A 19,588-nucleotide genomic window follows, 5' to 3' on the forward strand; every position below is an offset into this window, starting at 1 on the left:
TAAGATGTACATTTTTCTCAAAAAGTTACTCAAGTAAATATAATGCGTTACCGCACAGCTCTAAAGGGTGATTAAAGAAGAATGTGCCTAAATCAGCACGCGATATGTCAAAAATGAAAAACATTACAAAACTCTGGCATAGGCAAATGTGTTGAACATCAAGTATTATGTCATGTATTTCAAGTGCCGGTGATGGCCACCTTTGATCACTTGATTTGAAAACTTATGTTACGTAATTTTCAGACTATAAACTGCTAATTTTTTCCATCATTTTGAATGCTGCGGCTTACTTGTTGGGCTTATTGAACATGTGTCTAAGCTAGACTACTTTTTTTTTTTTTTTTTTTTAGACTTTTTAGTATATATTTTTGATCCACCACATGATGATTTTGGCACGTTTATCATGGCACGTGGCTCATTTTTATTTAAAAAACAGCTTACTACTATACATGTTTTTTTTGTTTTTTTTTTTTAATATATTTTTGATCTACCACATGATGGTTTTGGTACGTTCTTTTTGAATCACCATTTACATTGTTTTCTGAAAGAAGAAACAGGCTTTACTATACATTGTCGTGTTTTGGGGAAAAGCACCTTACTATACATGGTAATTTAAAAAAAAAATAAAAACAGCCTTACTATACATAGCTGTGTCTTCAGAAAAAAAAAATCCTAATACTATACATGGTCATTTTTATTTAAAAAACAGCTTACTACTATACGTTTTTTTAAAATATATTTTTGATCTACCACATGATGGTTTTGGCACGTTCTTTTTGAATCACCATGTACATTGTTTTCTGAAAGAAGAAAACAGGCTTTACTATACATTGTCGTGTTTTGGGGAAAAACACCTTACTATACATGGTAATTTTTTTAAAATAAAAAAAGCCTTACTATACATGGCTATTTCTTCAGAAAAAAAAAATCCTAATACTATACATGGTCATTTTTATTTAAAAAAACGGCTTACGGTTGTTTTCCAGAACAAAAAAAACAAAACAATACACGGTTGGTTTTTTGACAGCAAAAAAGCCTTACTAAATATAGTCCAAAAAACAATTTTTTTTTTTACCATATTGGTTTTAAAGGTGAAAACTAAACCTGATTATACATGTTTTTGAGGAACGTCCATACAAATGATCCTCAGCTTGATCTTTGACCTTGACTTAATGTGGCCTTGAAATGCTGAATATGTCAAATGAGGTTAAAAGAACACTCAATGACGCAAAGCATTCTGTGTAAAAGGTTTTAGATTTATTTTCAAAATATTTTTGTCATGACATGAAACAGGTTGGACACACAAACCAAACACATGCTGTACATTAAAAATTCAGCTGTTAGGGCTCATCATCTAAAATCATCTTCTACAAGTATTAGTAGTTGCAGTAGTACAGGAATGCTATGAAGCTACTATGTTTAGCTTTATCAGTGCTCAACTCCCGTGTGCTCTTTTGTTGGCGTTTCCCCACACGAGTTTACCCAAATACAGTGTTTTCCAAACAAAGAAAAGGACTATAAGAATAAAGTGATGATTTGTAATCATACGAGATTAAAGTCACATTATCACCAGTTTAAAATCATCATGTTACGAGAATAAAGTAATCCGTTTTAATATAACAAGATTAAAGTCGTCATGTTATGAGAAAAACGTAGTGATAATACAAGATTAATTTCACCATGACATGACATAAAATGACATGACATAAAAGCACCATGACATGAGCAATGAGTAATTATTGACATCAACAATGGCGAGCTACTAGTTTATTTTTTGTTTGAAAATTTTACAAATTTTATCAAAACAAAAACATTAAGAGGGGTTTTAATCTAAAATTTCGATAACTTGTACAAACATTAATCTTTTAAGAACTACAAGTCTTTCTATCCATGGATCGCTTTAACAGAATGTTAATGCTGATGCCATCTTGTTGATATATTGTTGTAATAAACAAATACAGTACTTATGTACCGTATGGTGAATGTATATATCCGTCTTGTGTATTAGCTTCCCATTCTAACAATAATTTACATAAAAATATGGCATATTTTATGATGGTTTGAATTGTGATTAATTACAATTAATTCATTTTAAAGCTGTAATTAACTTGATTAAAAATTTTAATCGTTTGACAGCCCTAGAATAAAGTCATCTGTTGTAATATAACAAGATTAAAGTGGTAATGTTACGAGGAAAACGGTACATTTTACAAGGTTAATCTGGTAATGTTACGACTTTAAAGTTATGCGTTGAAATATTACTTTAAAATCATCATTTTATGAAAAAACTCATCTGTTGTCATATTACAACTTTGCAATATTACCAGAATAAAGTCATAGGTTGTAATAAAATGATTAAAGTCGTAATATATCGAGAATAGTCGTGGTAATAATATGAGAAAAGAGTCGTAATATTACGTGATTAAAGTCGTATTAGTACGGGAAAAAGAATGACGAGATTCGAACCGTAGCATTAGTATGAGAAAGACAGCTAGTTTAGCTAAATTAGCTGCAACGGTGTTAACGTAAATAAGCTTGTCATAGCTGGGAGTTATGACCAAATATTAATACAAATTGATTATAATTTGAAGTCGATAAACTGAAATATTAAGGATTTCTTTACTTATGAAACCAATTCTAAAACACAGTACTGGCGGAGAAGCGCTACGTGAAGCTAATTTAGCTACATTAGCTATACTGCATCCACTTCATTCTTATCTTCCAATTTGTTTTTCCTCTCACTGTATTTGGCCCTAATACTCCATCATAGGCTGGAGTACTTTTTAAAAATTTTTTTATTAAGCAGGCATGGAATGTATTCATCAATGAAATACGATCTGTTAAATTGAACGGTCCGGACGAGACGACCGTGCTAAATGCTGCTAGCGAGACCGGCAGTGCGACTTGGTTGTGCTTTGAGCTAAATGCTAACATTAGCGTGCTAAGATGCTAACCACCACAACACGTTTACCGATGGTCCGATTCAACTTCTATTTTCAATGTGCCTTGACTTACGAGTGCAATTTGCTCCTGACTGAGCACTAATAGCATAAATCGCACATAAAATATGCCTTCTGAAAATGTATTATGGAAAAAAAATGGGCTTTTTTTTCCTTCAAAACCTCATAATTCTTCACTAGGCACTGATGAAGTACTACTAAGTGTTTTTTATAGTTCAGTGACACTCAGGATCTGAATAAATAGTCTTTTAAAAATGTAAACAGATTCCGGCCCACAAAATGTAAAACTGCTAATAAGCGATGGGCCACTATAGAAGGGGGTTGAAAAAGTAAGGAGATGGGAGGAAAAAACACGCAAATCAGTCATTTTTGCGAAACGTCTCTCAGGTTTTGCTTACGACGGTCGGGGGTCATCGGAGGTGGACTTGCGCATGCTGGACCTCAGCATCAGCGTACACTCCTGGGGGACTTCGGGGTTTTCCATCATGCGACGCCACAGCTGCTGCTCCTCACCGTACGAGTCCATCCAGTCCACCTTGTTCCCGTAACTTCTGCCTGCAGGCAAAGAATGAGTGGAAATTTCTTTCAAACAACTTCATTTTTGCTTACAACAAGTCAAAAATCTGAAACATTATCCTCACGAGGGTCTCTGGGGAGCTGGAACCTATTCCAGCTAACTATGGACAGTAGGTGGAGTACACCAAGGAGACGAACAAAAGTATATTTACATTTTTATTGAAATATAAACAAAAATAATCAGAAAGGAGCATATTTCGATTTTATGAAATAAAAAAAGAAAAATTTTAAAATGGGAGTTGTACTGTTTTTTTAAATTAAAAAAATACATTAAAAAAACTAAAAGAAAACTGAAAATAGAAGAAACAATAAGGGAATATATATACACTACTACTATGATATTAAGCGGATTTTATGGGGGGGGCAGGCCCCCCCTGGTGTCCAAAAAATGTCATTGCATGTAATTAACTTTCCTATATATATAAAAGTTGAAAAGCAATAAAACTGCAACAAAAATGAATGAAATGAACAAAAAAATATATTTTTATAATGGGTCAAAATTATTTTTCGAGCACCTTGCTTTGCATATAATTAATTAAAAAAAAAAAAAAAATTAAAAATGATTTTTTTCTTTGACCGAAAATATTTTTTTTTGATTGAAGCAACTTTTTTGGGGGACTGAATGATTTAGACACAAATGTCCTAATCATAATATAGCCCAAACACAAAAAGGATTGCTTCAATCAAAGAAAACTTTTTCAATGAAAAATTAAGTGTTCAAATGCAAATTTTTCAATCTCAAACATTTTTTCGCATTCAAAAACTTTTTCTATGACTGAAATTTTTCTTTTTTTGATTGAAGTGATTTTCTTTTTTAAAATCTATATTTTTTTGAAGCAACTTATTTTTTCATTGAATAATATAGACACAGATGTCCTAGCCAAAATGTGGCCCAAAAACACATCAACATTACTTCAATCAAAAAAGTTGCTTCAATCAAAAAAACTTGGCTTCAATAAAAATCAAAGAAAAATAGCTTTCACATGCATTTTTGGGGGGGGGGGGGGGGGGGGGGTTTGAGTTTCAAATTTATTTTTGCATTCAAACACATTTTTTTTTCAATTGAAGCGACTTTTTTTTTTTGGGTTGAATAATAAAGACACAAATCTACCTCTATATGGCTCCGCCCAGGGGATACAATTATTGACTGGGGTGACTACATTGGCACGACATCGGCGGGCGTACCATATTCAATAGATGATAATCTCGGCGAAAACTATTGCCTGAGCAGCCTGATTTAGAATTCCCCTCAAGAATGATGGGCAGACAAAAAACACTCATTGTCAACTTATGATTATAAATATTCTTGTAAGTTAATTTCATTGCTGACACTACGTTTCAGGGTCATCAACATGTTGTGCCCCCCCTGCCCCAAAAGTCAAACTCCGCCTATGACTATAATAATAAATAGGAGAACATTTACCAGTTTTCTTTACCATTTTTGTTGTTGTTTTTTGTCGCGTAAACAGTACTTTATTGTACCACAGAGTATCTTATTTTTTTCTTTGTTAATAAGACCAGTGTTGTTAATCTTACTTTTAAAAAGTTATTAATTACAGTTAGAAATTACTTCTCCCAAAAAGTAATTGCGTGAGTAACTCAGTTACCTGAATGTAAGAGTAATTAGTTACTTGGCAAACTAACTGGTGTTACTTTTCATGTTTTTTTTCTCCCATTCAAAAACATAGGTCACACTATGTGAAGTTCAAAGGGTTTTTGGGACAATTCCAATTCTTTACCCTAAACTTAACTAGACACAGGGGAACTGTGGATATTGCAATAGTCCTAGTAGTTTGGAAATCATTTAATGTTGTGAATCAACCGTTAAAGTTGTTAAAATTGCTCACATTATTGCATTAGTTCCCTTCTGTCTACTTTTAAAATGTGAAAGTTCTAAAACTGTTTCATCATTTAATGACAGATTCAAGTCCAGATTTTGCAAATTTAGGAGTATTTTAGATAAAAAGTTACGTTGGTTTGCTAGAAAAGTTCTCTACAACAAAGCCTTCCTGAGAAGTCTACTGCTTTAAGATGGCGGCTGTTTACTAACGTGTCTGTCATTTCGCATCTAGTTCAATATCAAACATAGCATCATGTGGGCGTAGTTTTTAGGCTATCATCTACAGTCAGGTATTATTGGAGCCACCTAGCATCGCGTTTGCAACGGCGTCACAACTCTCTTCCCTCCTCTAACCTCCCGCTCTGCTCTCTCGTCTCAGTAAGTCCGTGTCTGTCACAGACTTTTCTCGCTTCATTCAACCAACGTAGTAACACACGCCTTTATATCATCAGTAACGGTAACGGTGTTGGAAAGATAAGCAATTAACTAGATTGCTCATTGCGGGAAAAAAATAACGCCGTTAGTAACGTTGTTATACTCTAAAGGCATCATTGACAACACTGAATAAGACCAGTCTACCCTTTGCTAAATGCATATTTTGATTATAATGTTGACTTTTGTCTTGTGACGCATGTTTTTATTTTGGTGCAGGAAGCGTCATGCAGGTAGTACTTCCGCGCGCAAATAAGTGCGCACGAAGAAGAACATATTTGTGCACACAAAGAAGAGTGTACGTGCACACATGAGGAAGAGGACATTCGCTCCCACGAAGAAGTCGCGCAGCCGAGTGAGAGAGAGAGATGGGAAGGATTACAGCTTAGCTCGCTGTCTAGTGTCTAGCTAGGATTTAGCTCCAATGTCTTGATGATGTCAGTACAATGACATGCAGTGGGATGAACAAGGATCTGAACCTTTAGGGATTTTTCACATTTCTACATATAATCACCATCAAATGTGATCTTTGTCAAAATCACACAGATGAAAAAAACTGTCTGCTTTAACTAAAACCACCCAAACATTATAGGTTTTCATATTTTATTTAGGATAACATGCAAACAATGAAAAAAGGGGGGACAATAAGTGAACCCTCTGCCTAAGGAGACTTAAATAGCAATTGTAACCAATTTTTACCAAACAATTGAAGTCAGGTGTGTGCCCGATCACTGATGAGTGGTTTAAAGCTCCCCTGCCGACTATAAAACCCACACCTGGTAAGAATTATCTTGATGAGAAGCATTGTCTGATGTGCATCATGGCTCGGTCAAAAGAGCTGTCTGAAGACCTGGGATCAAGGATTGCTGATTTGTATAAAGCTGGGAAAGGATACAAAACCATCTCTAAAAGACTGGATGTTCAGCTATCGATGAATGGGCCAAAATGAGTCCTGATCGATGTGCCAGACTGATCTGCAGCTACAAGAAGCGTCTGGTTGAAGTTATTGCTGCCAAAGGGAGGGTTACAAAATATTAAATGTGATGGTTCACTTACTTATTTTTCCCCCGTCTATCATTGTTTGCATACTATCCTCATTAAAATATGAAAAGCTATAAATGTTTGGGTGGTTTTATTTAAAGCAGACACTGTTTTTTCATCTGTGTGATTTTGACAAAGATCAGATAACATTTGATGGTGATTTTATGCAGGAATATGAGAAATTCCAAAAGGTTCAGATACTTTTTCATACCACTGTGCCATACATGTTTTTGGATCGTTATTTTGAGATATAGTGGGTATTAAAAGGGTTCATTCCGGCTTTCACGGAAATTCGGGGTATGTCTCCAGCGTGGGAACGGAACTTGTTTGTAACTACCTGCATTTATTTATTCCTCAAATAAATAGATTTATGTTTTGTCCGTACCTGTGCCGGCCCCGAGGCGAACTCCGCCCAGGAAGACGTTGCTGGCCAGGGCCTCCTTGTCCCAGACGGTGAGCTCCAGACACACGTTGTCCAGGTCGCCCGGCTGCAGGCCGCAGTAGGTGAAGGTGTGGTTCCACTGCGGCTGCACCGTGCGCCGCTCCACCGCCGTCTTGTGCTTGGTGGACTTGTGGCTGTCCGGGAGCAGGTAACTGCCAAACACCGGCCGGGGTCAGGTCGGGTCGTGTTGCGCCGCGATGACGACGTCCGCTCACCCTTTGACAAAAGGATCCGACGTCCCTCCGGACTTGACCCCGGTTAAGTTCTTGGCCCCCTTGACCAGCAGCTCCACCATGCCCCCTTTGGGTGGGGTGAAGGTGCTCTTCTTCTTGCCTTTCAGGAAGCCTTTCTTCACTGAATAGGGCAGAAAATTTTCTTTGAGGAAGCAGAACGAATGAATGGCCTCCCACTTCAAATGGATTGGACGTCTACTAGTGATAAACTCATGTGGTGTCTTGGCCAGAGAAAGCACAATTGTCAAACTCATTGTCAGCACTAGACGTCCAACCCATTTGAAGTGGGAAGGTGGCAGCAAATGAACAAATGTGATCAACTCATTTAATGACAGAAGTATATTTGGATGACAAGAGCTCCTTTTCTACGGCAGCCATCTTGAGTAGGTCAACCAGCAGTTGGAAACTAGATTGCTAAAAGTACACATCGCAACGCATACTCCCAATACTGATTGAAGGGAATAGTATCTCTTGTCATATTTACCGTTTGTATTACTTTAATGTACCCAATATAAAATAAATAGCATTTATATTAGGGCTGTCAAAATTGTCGCGTTAACGGGTGGTCATTATTTTTTTAAATGAATCACGTTAAAATATTTGACACAATTAACGCACATGCCCCGCTCAAATGTCCGCTTGTTACTTGTTTTCTGGTGTTTGGCGTCCTCTGCTGGCGTTTGGGTCCAACTGATTTTATGGGTTAGTACCATGAGTGAGCATAGGGTAATTATTGACATCAACAATGGCGAACTACTAGTTTATTTTTTGATTAAAAATTTGACAAATTTGAATAAAACGAAAACATTAAGAGGGGTTTTAATATAAAATTTCTATAACTTGTACTAACATTTATCTTTTAGGAACTACAAGTCTTTCTATCCATGGATCGCTTTAAGAGAATGTTAATGTTAATGCCATCTTGTTGATTTATTGTTATAATAAACAAATACAGTACTTATGTACCATATGTTGAATGTATATAGCCGTCTTGTGTCTTATCTTTCCATTCCAACAATAATTTACAGAAAAATATGGAAATATTTGATAGATGTTTGAATTGCGATTAATTACAATTCATTTTTAAGCTGTAATTAAATCGATTAAAAATTTTAATCGTTTGACAGCCCTCATTTATATATATATATATCATAGTTTAAGGAAAACAAGCAAAATATATTTGACATAGGGCATAAGAGATACATGGCGCCTTCTGACCATGGAAGCCCAACGCGTGCGTCATGCAGCTGACTGAGCAAGACTGACGCTGACTACCAGGTGATAGGCAAGACATCTACAAGCCCACGTCTGCAACACCAAATCCCGCAATCAGCTCTTCAGGACAGACAGTCCAGAACAAATGGCGGGACGTCCTGTACTACCACAACACCTGATAACAACAACAAGTTTGATAGCCTCTCAGACATCAAGGTAGGCCGAACCTCCCACCTCAGTAACCATGACTCAGCAACGAATGGTGACGCACAAACTTGACAGCCCAGATCTGCAACAGAAGAATTATCCCAAACAAAACCCAGGCACACCCTTCGTCCAGCCTACCGTACCGCAGACTTTAAAAAGACTGAGCGTTTAGCTAACAGCTCTTGCTTCTCTGGGACATTCCGATGTGCTCGTTGTTTTGCTGACCCTGTAGCCAGAATTGCCTCTCATTCGGGGACCTATTTGCTGTTTGCCTTGCTGTTTGATCGCTGTCGACCTGAATAAATTGTCATCTTGTGTTTCAAAGCCTACTTCTAGCTTTCCAAATGGAGTCAGTACAAGGGGTTAAGACTAAGGTGAACGCGCGGAGTTTGGCCTTTTGGCCGGGTTGTCGAGATTTCACCGGCTCAGGTTGTTGAGATTTCACCGGCTCAGGTTGTTGGACCCGCGCCGGTCAGATTCCTTCATGATGATGTCATTTTAGTGCCATATCGGTACCGATACTAATACCGGTTCAGCGCTTCTAATGATAACAACGGTGGAGTTCTATTCTTTTGGGGGTGAAAAGGTTTGAGGAGGAACACTCAACGTCTGTGATATTTATCATGTGATAGCAACAACTACCTTGTACTTGGTCCAGAGGCAGCATGAGGTTCTTCTCTGCAGGAATGTACTTCAAGACCACAGTCAGTTCTCCCTTGTACTCCACGTCGGCGTCCACGTTGCTCTCCGGCTGCGCGGACGCCGCTCGTCAGCGGCCGAAGAACAAATTAACTAACTACCGTGGGCTACCTACCTTAGGCTGCAGCGCGAACCACTCGTCGATATGGGAATCCAACTCCCAGGAGTCAAAGGCCAGCTCCACTTCCCCCAGGAAGCTGTTGCGTCCGAAGCGGTCGTGGTGCCACACCGATACTTGCAGGGTGCGCGTTTCCAGCTGGGAGCGGCTGATCACGTACTACACCAAAAGCAAAAGCAAAGGTCAAGCCGGATCCAGAAGGGAGGCCGAACGGCGAGCCGGACGCACCCACCCTCAGGTTCTCGTTAAAAACGGGATTGACGCTGTTGGGCTTGACGCCGGTCTTCCGCTTGCTCTGGCGCGACGTGTCCGGCAGCAGGTACGTCTTCACGTAGCTGGCGGGAAACATGCTAGTTGCTCATTTTTTCTCTAGCAAATCATCTAAGAAGACTGAGTGAGCACTACACTCACTATACAAACCACAAGCCTTATTCTATTGAAACTTTTACCACTAAGTAACCTAACACTAATGTGGAAAAAACCCGACAGACCACAAATAGGCCAATACCAGCACTAGGATAGGGCTAGGCTATCCGGGGGGAAAATGATCACGATATATATACAGCGGAATGAAAAAGTATCTGAACCTTTTAGAATTTCTCACAATTAGCGTAAAATCACCATCAAATGTAATCTGAGTCAAAATCACACAGATGAAAAAAAAGTTGCTGCTGCAACAAAAACCACCCAAACATTTATAGGTTTTCATGTTTTAATGAGGATAGTATGCAAACAATAACAGAAGCGGGAAAAATAAGTAAGTTAACCATCACATCTAATATTTGAGAGACAGCAAGAACCACAAGTGGTATTTCCCAAGTGGCAAAATGGATTTTGCCATGTGACATTTTTTTGCCATGTGTTTTTTTTTTTTGGCATGTAGCATTTTTTTTTACCATGTGGCATTTTTCTTTGCCATGTGGTATTTTTTGGCCATGTGGCATTTTTCTTTGCCATGTGGTTTTTTTTTTTGCCATGTGGCAAAATGGATTTTGCCATGTGGAATTTTTTTGCCATGTGGCATTTTTTTTGCCATGTTGCAAAATGGATTTTGCCGTGTGGCATTTTTTTGTCATGTGGCATTTTCTTTTTGGCATGTAGCATTTTTTTGCCATGTTGCAAAAATTGATTTTGCCATGTGGCATTTTTTTTGGCCATGTAGCATTTTTTTTGCCATGTGGCAAAATGGATTTTGCCGTGTGGCATTTTTTTGTCATGAGACAAAAATATTTTTGGGATTGCTTTGCTTCCTCTGGCACTGGATTGCTTGAAAAAAGCCACATGGAAAAATTCATTTTGCCAAATGGCAAAAAAACACTTTTAGTTCTTGGCCCTGCTGTAATATTTTGTGCCCCCCGAGCAACAATGTTCTTTTAGACAGCAGTGGCTTCCTTTATGGAGTCCTCTAATGAACACCATTCTTGGCCATAGTTTTACATATAGTTGGTGTGTGCACAGAGATATTGGACTGTGCCAGTGATTTCTGTAAGTCTAGAGCAGACACTCTAGGGTTCTTTTTTTTTACCTCTCTGATTATTCTGTGCTGAACTCTTGGTGTTATCTTTGGTGGACGGCCACTCCTTGGGAGAGAAGCAACCCATCTTTGGTGGGCGCTGGACGACCACTCCTTGAGAAGCAACAGTGCTAAACTGTCTCCATTTGTAGACAACTTTTTTGACTGTCGATTAATGAACATCCAGACTTTTAGAGATGGTTTTGTATCCTTTCCCAGCTTTATGCAAATCAACGATCCTTGACCGCAGGTCTTCAGACAGCTCTTTTGACCGAGCCATGATGCTCATCAGACAATGCTTCTCATCGAGACATTTCTTACTAGGTGTGTGTTTTATAGTGGGCAGGTCAGCTTTAAACCACTCATCAGCTATTGGGCACACACCTGACATAAAATGTTTGGTAAAAATTGGTTTCAGTTGCTCTTTAAGTCTCCTTAGGCAGAGGGTTCACTTACTTATTCGTCCCCCTTCCGTCACTGTTTGCATGCTATCCTCATTAAAATATGAAAACTTTGAAATGTTTGGGTGGTTTTAGTTCAAGCAGACAGTTTTTTCATCAGTGTGATTTTGAAAAAGATCAGATCACATTTGATGAGGATTTTATGCAGAAATGTGAGAAATTCGAAAGGTTTCAGATACTTTTTCATACCACAGTATAGATTTTTTTCCCCCACCTATGGTTCAGTCTTTGATTAATATTATTTTTTTTATTAACTTGTGATTTTATTTTTTATAGGGTAGATTTAAACAATGAAAATATGAAAATTTCAAATGATTTAAACAATTCTTTATATTGTCCGATCTATTACATTTACAATTTTTTAAAGATTTATATTTGCACACATACACCCCCACACACACATATACATATATATATACACATATATACATATACACACACACCTGACTGTCTCAGGAAATTAGAATATTGTGTATTCTAATTTCCTGAGACAGTCCTGTATATATACACAGGACTGTCTCAAAAAATTAGAATATTGTGTATTCTAATTTCCTGAGACAGTCCAGTATATACATATACACACACACACATATATATATATACACACACATATATTATATGTATATATATATATATATATATATATATATATATATATATATATATATATATATATATATGTATACACATACACAGACCTTCAAATTTTGATTATTTTCACAATTTGAAAAAATGTTTTCCATTTTTTTTTTTTTTTAAACTTAGCTCTTAAAGAATCTGCAACAAATACAAAAAACTAGAGATTAGGGTTTGGTAATCTGACGGTAATACGAGTTTAAAAAAAACAAACAATTAAACTAAACTAAATTTCATTAATTTTACATATTGTTTTGTTATTAGATTTTCTTTTATATTGGCCTGTATTAAAAACAAACTTCCTGTCCATCGTCGGATATCAATTGGGTGCGTCCCAGTAAATAAAATAGTTTTTTTTTTTTTTTGTGATGCCGCAAGCTACCCACGCTAGCATTGCGATCGACGGCTCGATCGCGATTGACTAATGGGCACCGCTCCCTTGCCGAACAAGCCCCTCCACACGATCGCAACGGCGCACGGGCGCGTTTGTGCGTCTCACGCGTCGGTGCGTTGTTTTCTGTCATCCCCGGTGGCCAGGTTGTGACACTCTTTGACCAGCACGTCCAGCGCGCCCGTCTTGTAGCTGTAGCTGATGTTTAGGAGGATCTCGCCACTGACGCGGGCGTTGCCGTAGTCGCCCGTCTCGCTGTACATGCTCATCATACTGCCGATGCTACTCTGGTGGACACAGACGACTTGACTCAGGAGCGTCAAAACTTTCCACTTAGGACATATCAAAAGCAAAAAAGCAGTTCATTCTCAAAAGCTCTATTTGAAATGGATGCGTGTGTATGACCTAGGTAAATGTTGACATTTGTCCAATGATCTGGAGGAAATGTGCTTGTTTGATGAAACCGTTTTGGAATAAACTCTCACCACAGACACTTTCACTTAAGGCTTTATCTGATTAAAACGATGGAACATTTTTAATGGAAGTAGAGTCTTACTGTCTCGGCGTCAGAGTCCGGGACATTGAGTAAGGCCCACCTTCTCTCGGAAGCAGGAGTGGAAGACTAGCGGAGGGAGGGTTAAGAAGAGAGAAGAAACAAAACAATAGAACTGAGTGTTTTGGAAGCAGCAGAGAGGAGACTGAAAGCTCAAGAACCGCGTTGCCTTGGAAGCGCGTCGCCCTGGCGATTATCACCACCGCAATCGGCATGAGTGCACATCATCAAATTGCAGGCTACTTTTGCTCTGATATCATCTTGTATGCCAGATTGATGGTACCTTACGTCCCCTACGACCATAGGCGGACTTTGACTTTTGGGGCAGGGGTGGCACAACATATTGATGACCCCGAAACACAGTGCCTGCAATAAAATTAACTTACAAGAATATTTATAATAACAAGTTGAAAATGAGTGTTTTTTTTTTTTTTTGTTTCCCATCATTCTTGAGGGGGATTCTAAATCAGGCTGCTATACTTTTCACCAAGATCATCATCCACTGACGATGGTACGCCCGCCGGTGTCGTGCCAATGTAGTTACCTCTGTCAAAATTGTATCCCCTGTGCAGAACTAGAAAACAAGTAGATTGTCGTCGTCATTATTCGATCAAAAAAAAAAAAAAAGGTTCAATCAAAATGTATATTTTCAATTAAAAAAAAAAGTCACTTCAGTCAAAAAAATGTGTTTGAATGCAAAAAAATGTGAATGCAAAAAAATTTTAAACTCAAAAAAATGCATTTGAAAGCTTTTTTTTTTTTTTTTAATTGAAGTAATGTTTTGTGTTTGTGCAGATTTTGGCTAGGACATTTGTGTCATTATTAATCAATCAAAAAGTAAGTTTTAAAAATATATTTTCAGAGGAAAAATCACTTCAAAAAAAAAAAAAGAAAAGAAAAATTTTACTCAGAGAAAAAAAGTTTTTGAATGCGAAAAAATATTTGAGACTCAAAAATTTGCATTTGAACACTTAGTTTTTCATTAAAAAAAGCTTTCTTTGATTTTAGCAATCCTTTTTGTGTCTGGGCAATATTATGGGTAGGGCATTTGTGTCTAAATCATTCAATCCCCCAAAAAGTTGCTTTAATCATTAAAAAAATATTTTCAATCAAAGAAAAAAAAACATTTATAAGAAATAACATTGCCCTTCCCATTTAAAACTTTTTTTGGGGGGAAAATGATATGCAAAGCAAATGACCGTCTAAGGTGCTAGTCACATGATGTTCGAAAAATAATTTTGACCCATTATAAAAAATCTGTTTTTGTTCATTTGATTGATTTTTTTGCGTTACAACTTTTATATATATAGGAAAGTCAATTACATGAAATGACACTTTTCGTCCACCAGGGGGGCCTGGCCCCCCTTAAACTCCGCTTATGCCAACGACTATATTCCACATTTCAATCTGGGGAAAAATCCAATCCGGACCCATTTGATAGGAGGAACCTTTAAAAAAAAAATTTTTTTTTTTTTAAATAGGAGGCTGCTGATTGGATATTTCTATACACACTTATGGGAAAAAAAAGGCTTTTGGTCAGGTTAGAGTTGTCCGATATTATCGGGTAGCCGATAATATAACAGCGTTTTATGATATCGGATAATATCGATATCAATTTTGGGCCAGTATGCATGCTGACTTCAAAGTGAATGTAGAAGCATTCTGCCTTTGTACAAGGGCTGGTCACAGCTTAGCACAGCAGTATCATTGCTGACAGCGTGTCACATATTCCACACACACACCTTGAATCAATATTGTATTTAGATATAGTGCATATGTGTGACGTCTCATTTTGGGACACACCCAAATGTTACCATATCAAGTGTCAGAACACAGTGTGGGGCCTATTTACACGGTCAACACGCACACAGCAGGTGTTGGACGCACATGTTTGCATTGCGCCAGAAAAGAAAAAAGAGGCGGCTACCGTGGAAACTGCGTTGCTCAGCTGGCGTCCGGGCGTCGGCTTGTGGGCCCAGATCAGGGCCTCCACGTCTTCCTCTGGGTCCAGCTCCTACACTTGCGATGGATTGGACGCAAAAGAAACAACAACAAATACTAAGAAAAGCAAGAAATCAAACTAACTTCCACATCTAGAATGCGATTCACAAATACGTTCAATGTTGTCTGAATAAATACATTGAACTAGGGTTGTCCCAAACGACTATTTTTGTCCCGATTAGTCAGCAGACTATTTTTACGATTTGTCGACTCATCTAACAATACACTGCTGGCCAAAAGTATTGGCACCCCTGCACATTTTATTCTTGTTTTGCACAAATGATGCTGCTAACTTCAGGACCATATTGCACTATTGCTGTGTTGCAGATAGAGTATTCAGTATTATACTTTTATATCATTGCAATTACAAATGCTTTGGTAGTAATATCTTCATTTATTTTGCTTGCAATGAAAAACCACAAAAGAAAATGGAAAAAAAAAAAATCATTATCGTTTTACACAAAACTCAAAAAATGGGCCGGACAAAAATATTGGGACTAGGGCTGTCAAAATTATCGCGCTAACGGGCGGTAATTAATTTTTAAAATTAATCACGTTAAAATATTTGACGCAATTAACGCACATGCCCCGCTCAAACAGATTAAAATGACAGCACAGTGCAATGTCTACTTGTGTTTTTTGGAGTTTTGTCGCCCTCAGCTGGCGCTTGGGTGCGACTGATTTTATGGGTTTTCAGCACCCATGAGCATTGTGTAATTATTGACATCAACAATGGCGGGCTACTAGTTTATTTTTTGAGTGAAAATTTTACAAATTTTATTAAAACGAAAACATTAAGAGGGGTTTTAATAAAAATGTCATGTCTACACCTAGTAGGGTTTTTTTTTTTTTTTTTTAAACCGGGGATCCTGCCCTCATACATCCTGAAAAAAATAAATACGTCTAAACCACCACGCGAAATGTGCGAAAAACAATTGTTCATAATCTTGTCCTTCACCTGTGTTCCTTAATATGGAGCAATGCTAGAGTTTGTAAATAAATTAGAGCTGTCATCCGATTAAAATTTTTAATCGAGTTAATTACAAATTAAAAATGAATTAATCGTAATTAATCGCAATTCAAACCATCTCCAAAATATGCCATATTTTTCTGTAAATTATTGTTGGAATGAAAAGATAAGACACAAGATGGATATACTGTATATACATTCAACATACGTTACATAAGTACTGTATTTGTTTATTATAACAATAAATCAACAAGATGGCATTAACATTATTAACATTCTCTTAAAGCGATCCATGGATAGAAAGACTTGTAGTTCTTCAAAGATAAATGTTAGTGCAAGTTATAGAAATTTTATAGTAAAACTCCTCTTAATGTTTTTGTTTTATTAAAATTTGTAAAATTTTCAATCAAAAAAATAAACTAGTAGCTCGCCATTGTTGATGTCAATAATTACACCATGCTCACTCATGGTACTAACCCATAAAATCAGTTGGACCCAAGCGCCAAACACCAAAAAACAAGTAACAAGCGGGACATTACACTGTACTGTCATTTTAGTCTGTTTGAGCGGGGCATGTGCGTTAATTGCGTCAAATATTTTAACGTGATTAATTCAAAAAATTAATTACCACCTGTTAACGCTATAATTTTGACAGCCCTACAATAGATGCTTAAAAAGAAAAAATAGCATCCGTCTAATAATTAGATGCAAACCCACTGTAAAGGGATCAATGTTGACTCTAAATGTAAACATTGGTCTCATGTGTGATGTAGGAACAAAGTTTGTCGCAGACAGTGACGTATCCACAGCAAAATCTTCAGTTATCTAACAAACGCAGAATTTGCTCATCATCACTTTGGTAGGAGTTTTTAAGAACCCACGTTTTCAATGCCCAACAAATGTTCGTGCGTGTTCATGATAGGCCAAACTGTAGAGAAAGTTTTTTTTTTTTTTTGCCAAATACCCTGCTACGTGTAGACATGGCCTTAGAAATACGTTCAGTATTTTTCTTCCATCACTCTTGGTTTCATTGGATGGTTAATTTATTCAGTACCAAACACCATGTCACAAGAGATCCCCTTCTCTCCAGCACCACAGAATATGTTGTTCTGTGGCTACATGGACACAGAACTTAACAAAAGATTCCCATCTTTCATCCTGAAAAATAAGTTTATTTCTACTCTTTTCGTTCTTTAGCAGCAATTGAGCAATTGAACATCATAAACTATATTGTTTAAACTTCTTTGGGAGTGAATGTTCAAAAGTTTGGGTCATCCTGTAAATACTGTGTAAAAAGGAAAATTAAAATTAAAAAAAAAAAAAAAAGTAGTAAACATGCTAAATAAGAAAAGGCTTTTTATATTTTAAAAAGACTTAAGAAAACATGGAGGAAAATAATGAGCACTTCAAACAAGTACAGTACTTCCAAAAATATGAACACTAAAATCACACAAAAAACAAAAGTAAAACAAAACTGATATGAACATTATAAATTAAAATGCCATATGTTCAAAAACCAGTCACCTTAAAAAATGATTCACATGAAGAAAAAATTTGACTTCAAAATGCTAAATCTAAACAATTTAATTGATTTAGAAAATAACAATAAAATAAACCTACCAAGTACTAGCCACTAAAATGGCACAAGAACGCAGCAGTTGACAGCTCAAGTAAATACTAGACACTAAAAACTTACCGTCTGGTTGAGTCCGGGCACGGAACGGCTCCTCAGACTCAAGGAGTCGTCGCTGTGTTCGGAAGCGACGGCCGACAGGTCCATCTCCGAGCGACTGTGATCTGATGGAGACGCGAAAAAAATAATCAAACAAGTCTGGATTTTTCTGCTGTTGTTGTTTTGATGGCCAATCAAAATGAAAAAAAAGGAAAATATTCTATAATACTGTTTAGGTTTTTTTTTTTTTTTAACTCCTTACGGTAACACTTTATTTGACAGTGGCGTCATAAGACTGTCATAGTGATAACATGACACGGTCATTACAATGAATGAATGCATATGACAGATTTCATTAAGTGCCGTCCAGCAAATTTTGTTATTTTAATATATTATTATATAATTTTTGTTAAATTTCTTATTATATTTTTCGTACCATTTTGGAAAAGAGAAAAAAATCAATGGGAGAAATTAGCTGCTACAGCATTGGCATTATACTTTGCAATATTTACGTATAATAAATGCTACCTGCACGTTTTTTTTTTTTTTTTCTGCTTTTAACCAAGAATCGAGACGGGTTTACGTCCATATCTATAAAGAATTCATAGATTTAAGCATTTTTCACAAGAATTTCCATTCTGAAAAAATGTTTACATATGGCTGCCGCCACATTGACTGATAGACTAGCATTGTACTTCGACATATTTACGTAAAATAAATGGTGCGCATTTTTTTTTTTTGCTTTTAACCAAGAATCGAGACCGTTTTACATCCATATCTATAAAGAATTCAGGGATTTAAGCATTTATTCGCAAGAATTTTCACCGCCGTCCTCTCCCCTCCCTGATGGACATCTACTCCTCTCTATACCTCAGCAGGGCTCTAAACATCCTCAAGGACAGCTCACATCCTGGTTCCCAGCTGTTTGAACTGCTCCCCCCTGGGAGACGCTATAGGTGTTTAAAAGCAAGAACAAACAGACTGAGGAACAGTTTCTTTGCAAAAGCCATCTCCACCCTGAACAGCCATATGTCACATTACATCACCCAATGTCTAATATTCATTTACATGCAATATTCTATTCTATTCTATTTTATTCTTGCAAGCCACTTTCGAGATTTTTTACTTGTCCTGCACTGTAAATGGAGATGCTCCACAATTTCATTGTACAACCATATAATGACAATAAAGGGCCTGAGATTCCCCCCCAGGCTCCCAGCGGTTAAAGTAGAATGTTTATTTAAGTTATCTCGTGAGATTCCCTCCTAACTATGGAACTCAAGTGCGTACTATGGTGCAAAACAAGTTATCTCGTGAAATTCCCTCCTAACTATGGAACCCAAGCGCGTAAAAAACAATACTATGGTCACAGAGGCAATCATACATCACAAAGGCATCACATAATATTTTCCCCCATCATTCCGCCCTTTGATCCGGATTGAATTTATCATAAGGCATGATATGCTAATTCACTTCGGGTCACATAATATTTTCCCCATCAGAAGTCTATGTACGTCCCTACCGTCCCTATGCAAACCTATGCCCTTGTCTTGTAGAATGAGGTCGATGCCACCGACGGCGTGTTCGCACATTCAAATACAGCCGTGGACAGCAATAGGCGTCCGATC

The 19,588-nt window shown here is 37.2% G+C and overlaps 1 protein-coding gene across 3 annotated transcripts in view; it reads right to left on the bottom strand.

Annotated features, from left to right (window-relative positions):
* Positions 1-671: 671 nt before the first annotated feature.
* Positions 672-19,588, bottom strand: part of sytl5 (synaptotagmin-like 5) — a 41,712-nt gene continuing 22,795 nt past the window's right edge. The window contains exons 9-18 of one of the 3 annotated variants that reach the window (XM_057851613.1): positions 17,985-18,085; positions 15,245-15,331; positions 13,321-13,386; positions 12,873-13,051; positions 9,996-10,098; positions 9,761-9,922; positions 9,589-9,697; positions 7,507-7,645; positions 7,235-7,443; positions 672-3,515 (exon numbers count right to left, since the gene is read on the bottom strand). In XM_057851613.1, coding sequence (XP_057707596.1) covers positions 3,355-3,515; positions 7,235-7,443; positions 7,507-7,645; positions 9,589-9,697; positions 9,761-9,922; positions 9,996-10,098; positions 12,873-13,051; positions 13,321-13,386; positions 15,245-15,331; positions 17,985-18,085 — 1,316 coding nt within the window. In that variant the 3' untranslated portion in view covers positions 672-3,354. The remainder of the gene's footprint in view (positions 3,516-7,234; positions 7,444-7,506; positions 7,646-9,588; positions 9,698-9,760; positions 9,923-9,995; positions 10,099-12,872; positions 13,052-13,320; positions 13,387-15,244; positions 15,332-17,984; positions 18,086-19,588) is intronic. The other 2 variants (XM_057851612.1, XM_057851614.1) reach the window with 2 other exon arrangements.

This window comes from Corythoichthys intestinalis, chromosome 12, assembly GCF_030265065.1.
Source record: "Corythoichthys intestinalis isolate RoL2023-P3 chromosome 12, ASM3026506v1, whole genome shotgun sequence".
Taxonomy (NCBI): Eukaryota; Metazoa; Chordata; class Actinopteri; order Syngnathiformes; family Syngnathidae; genus Corythoichthys; species Corythoichthys intestinalis.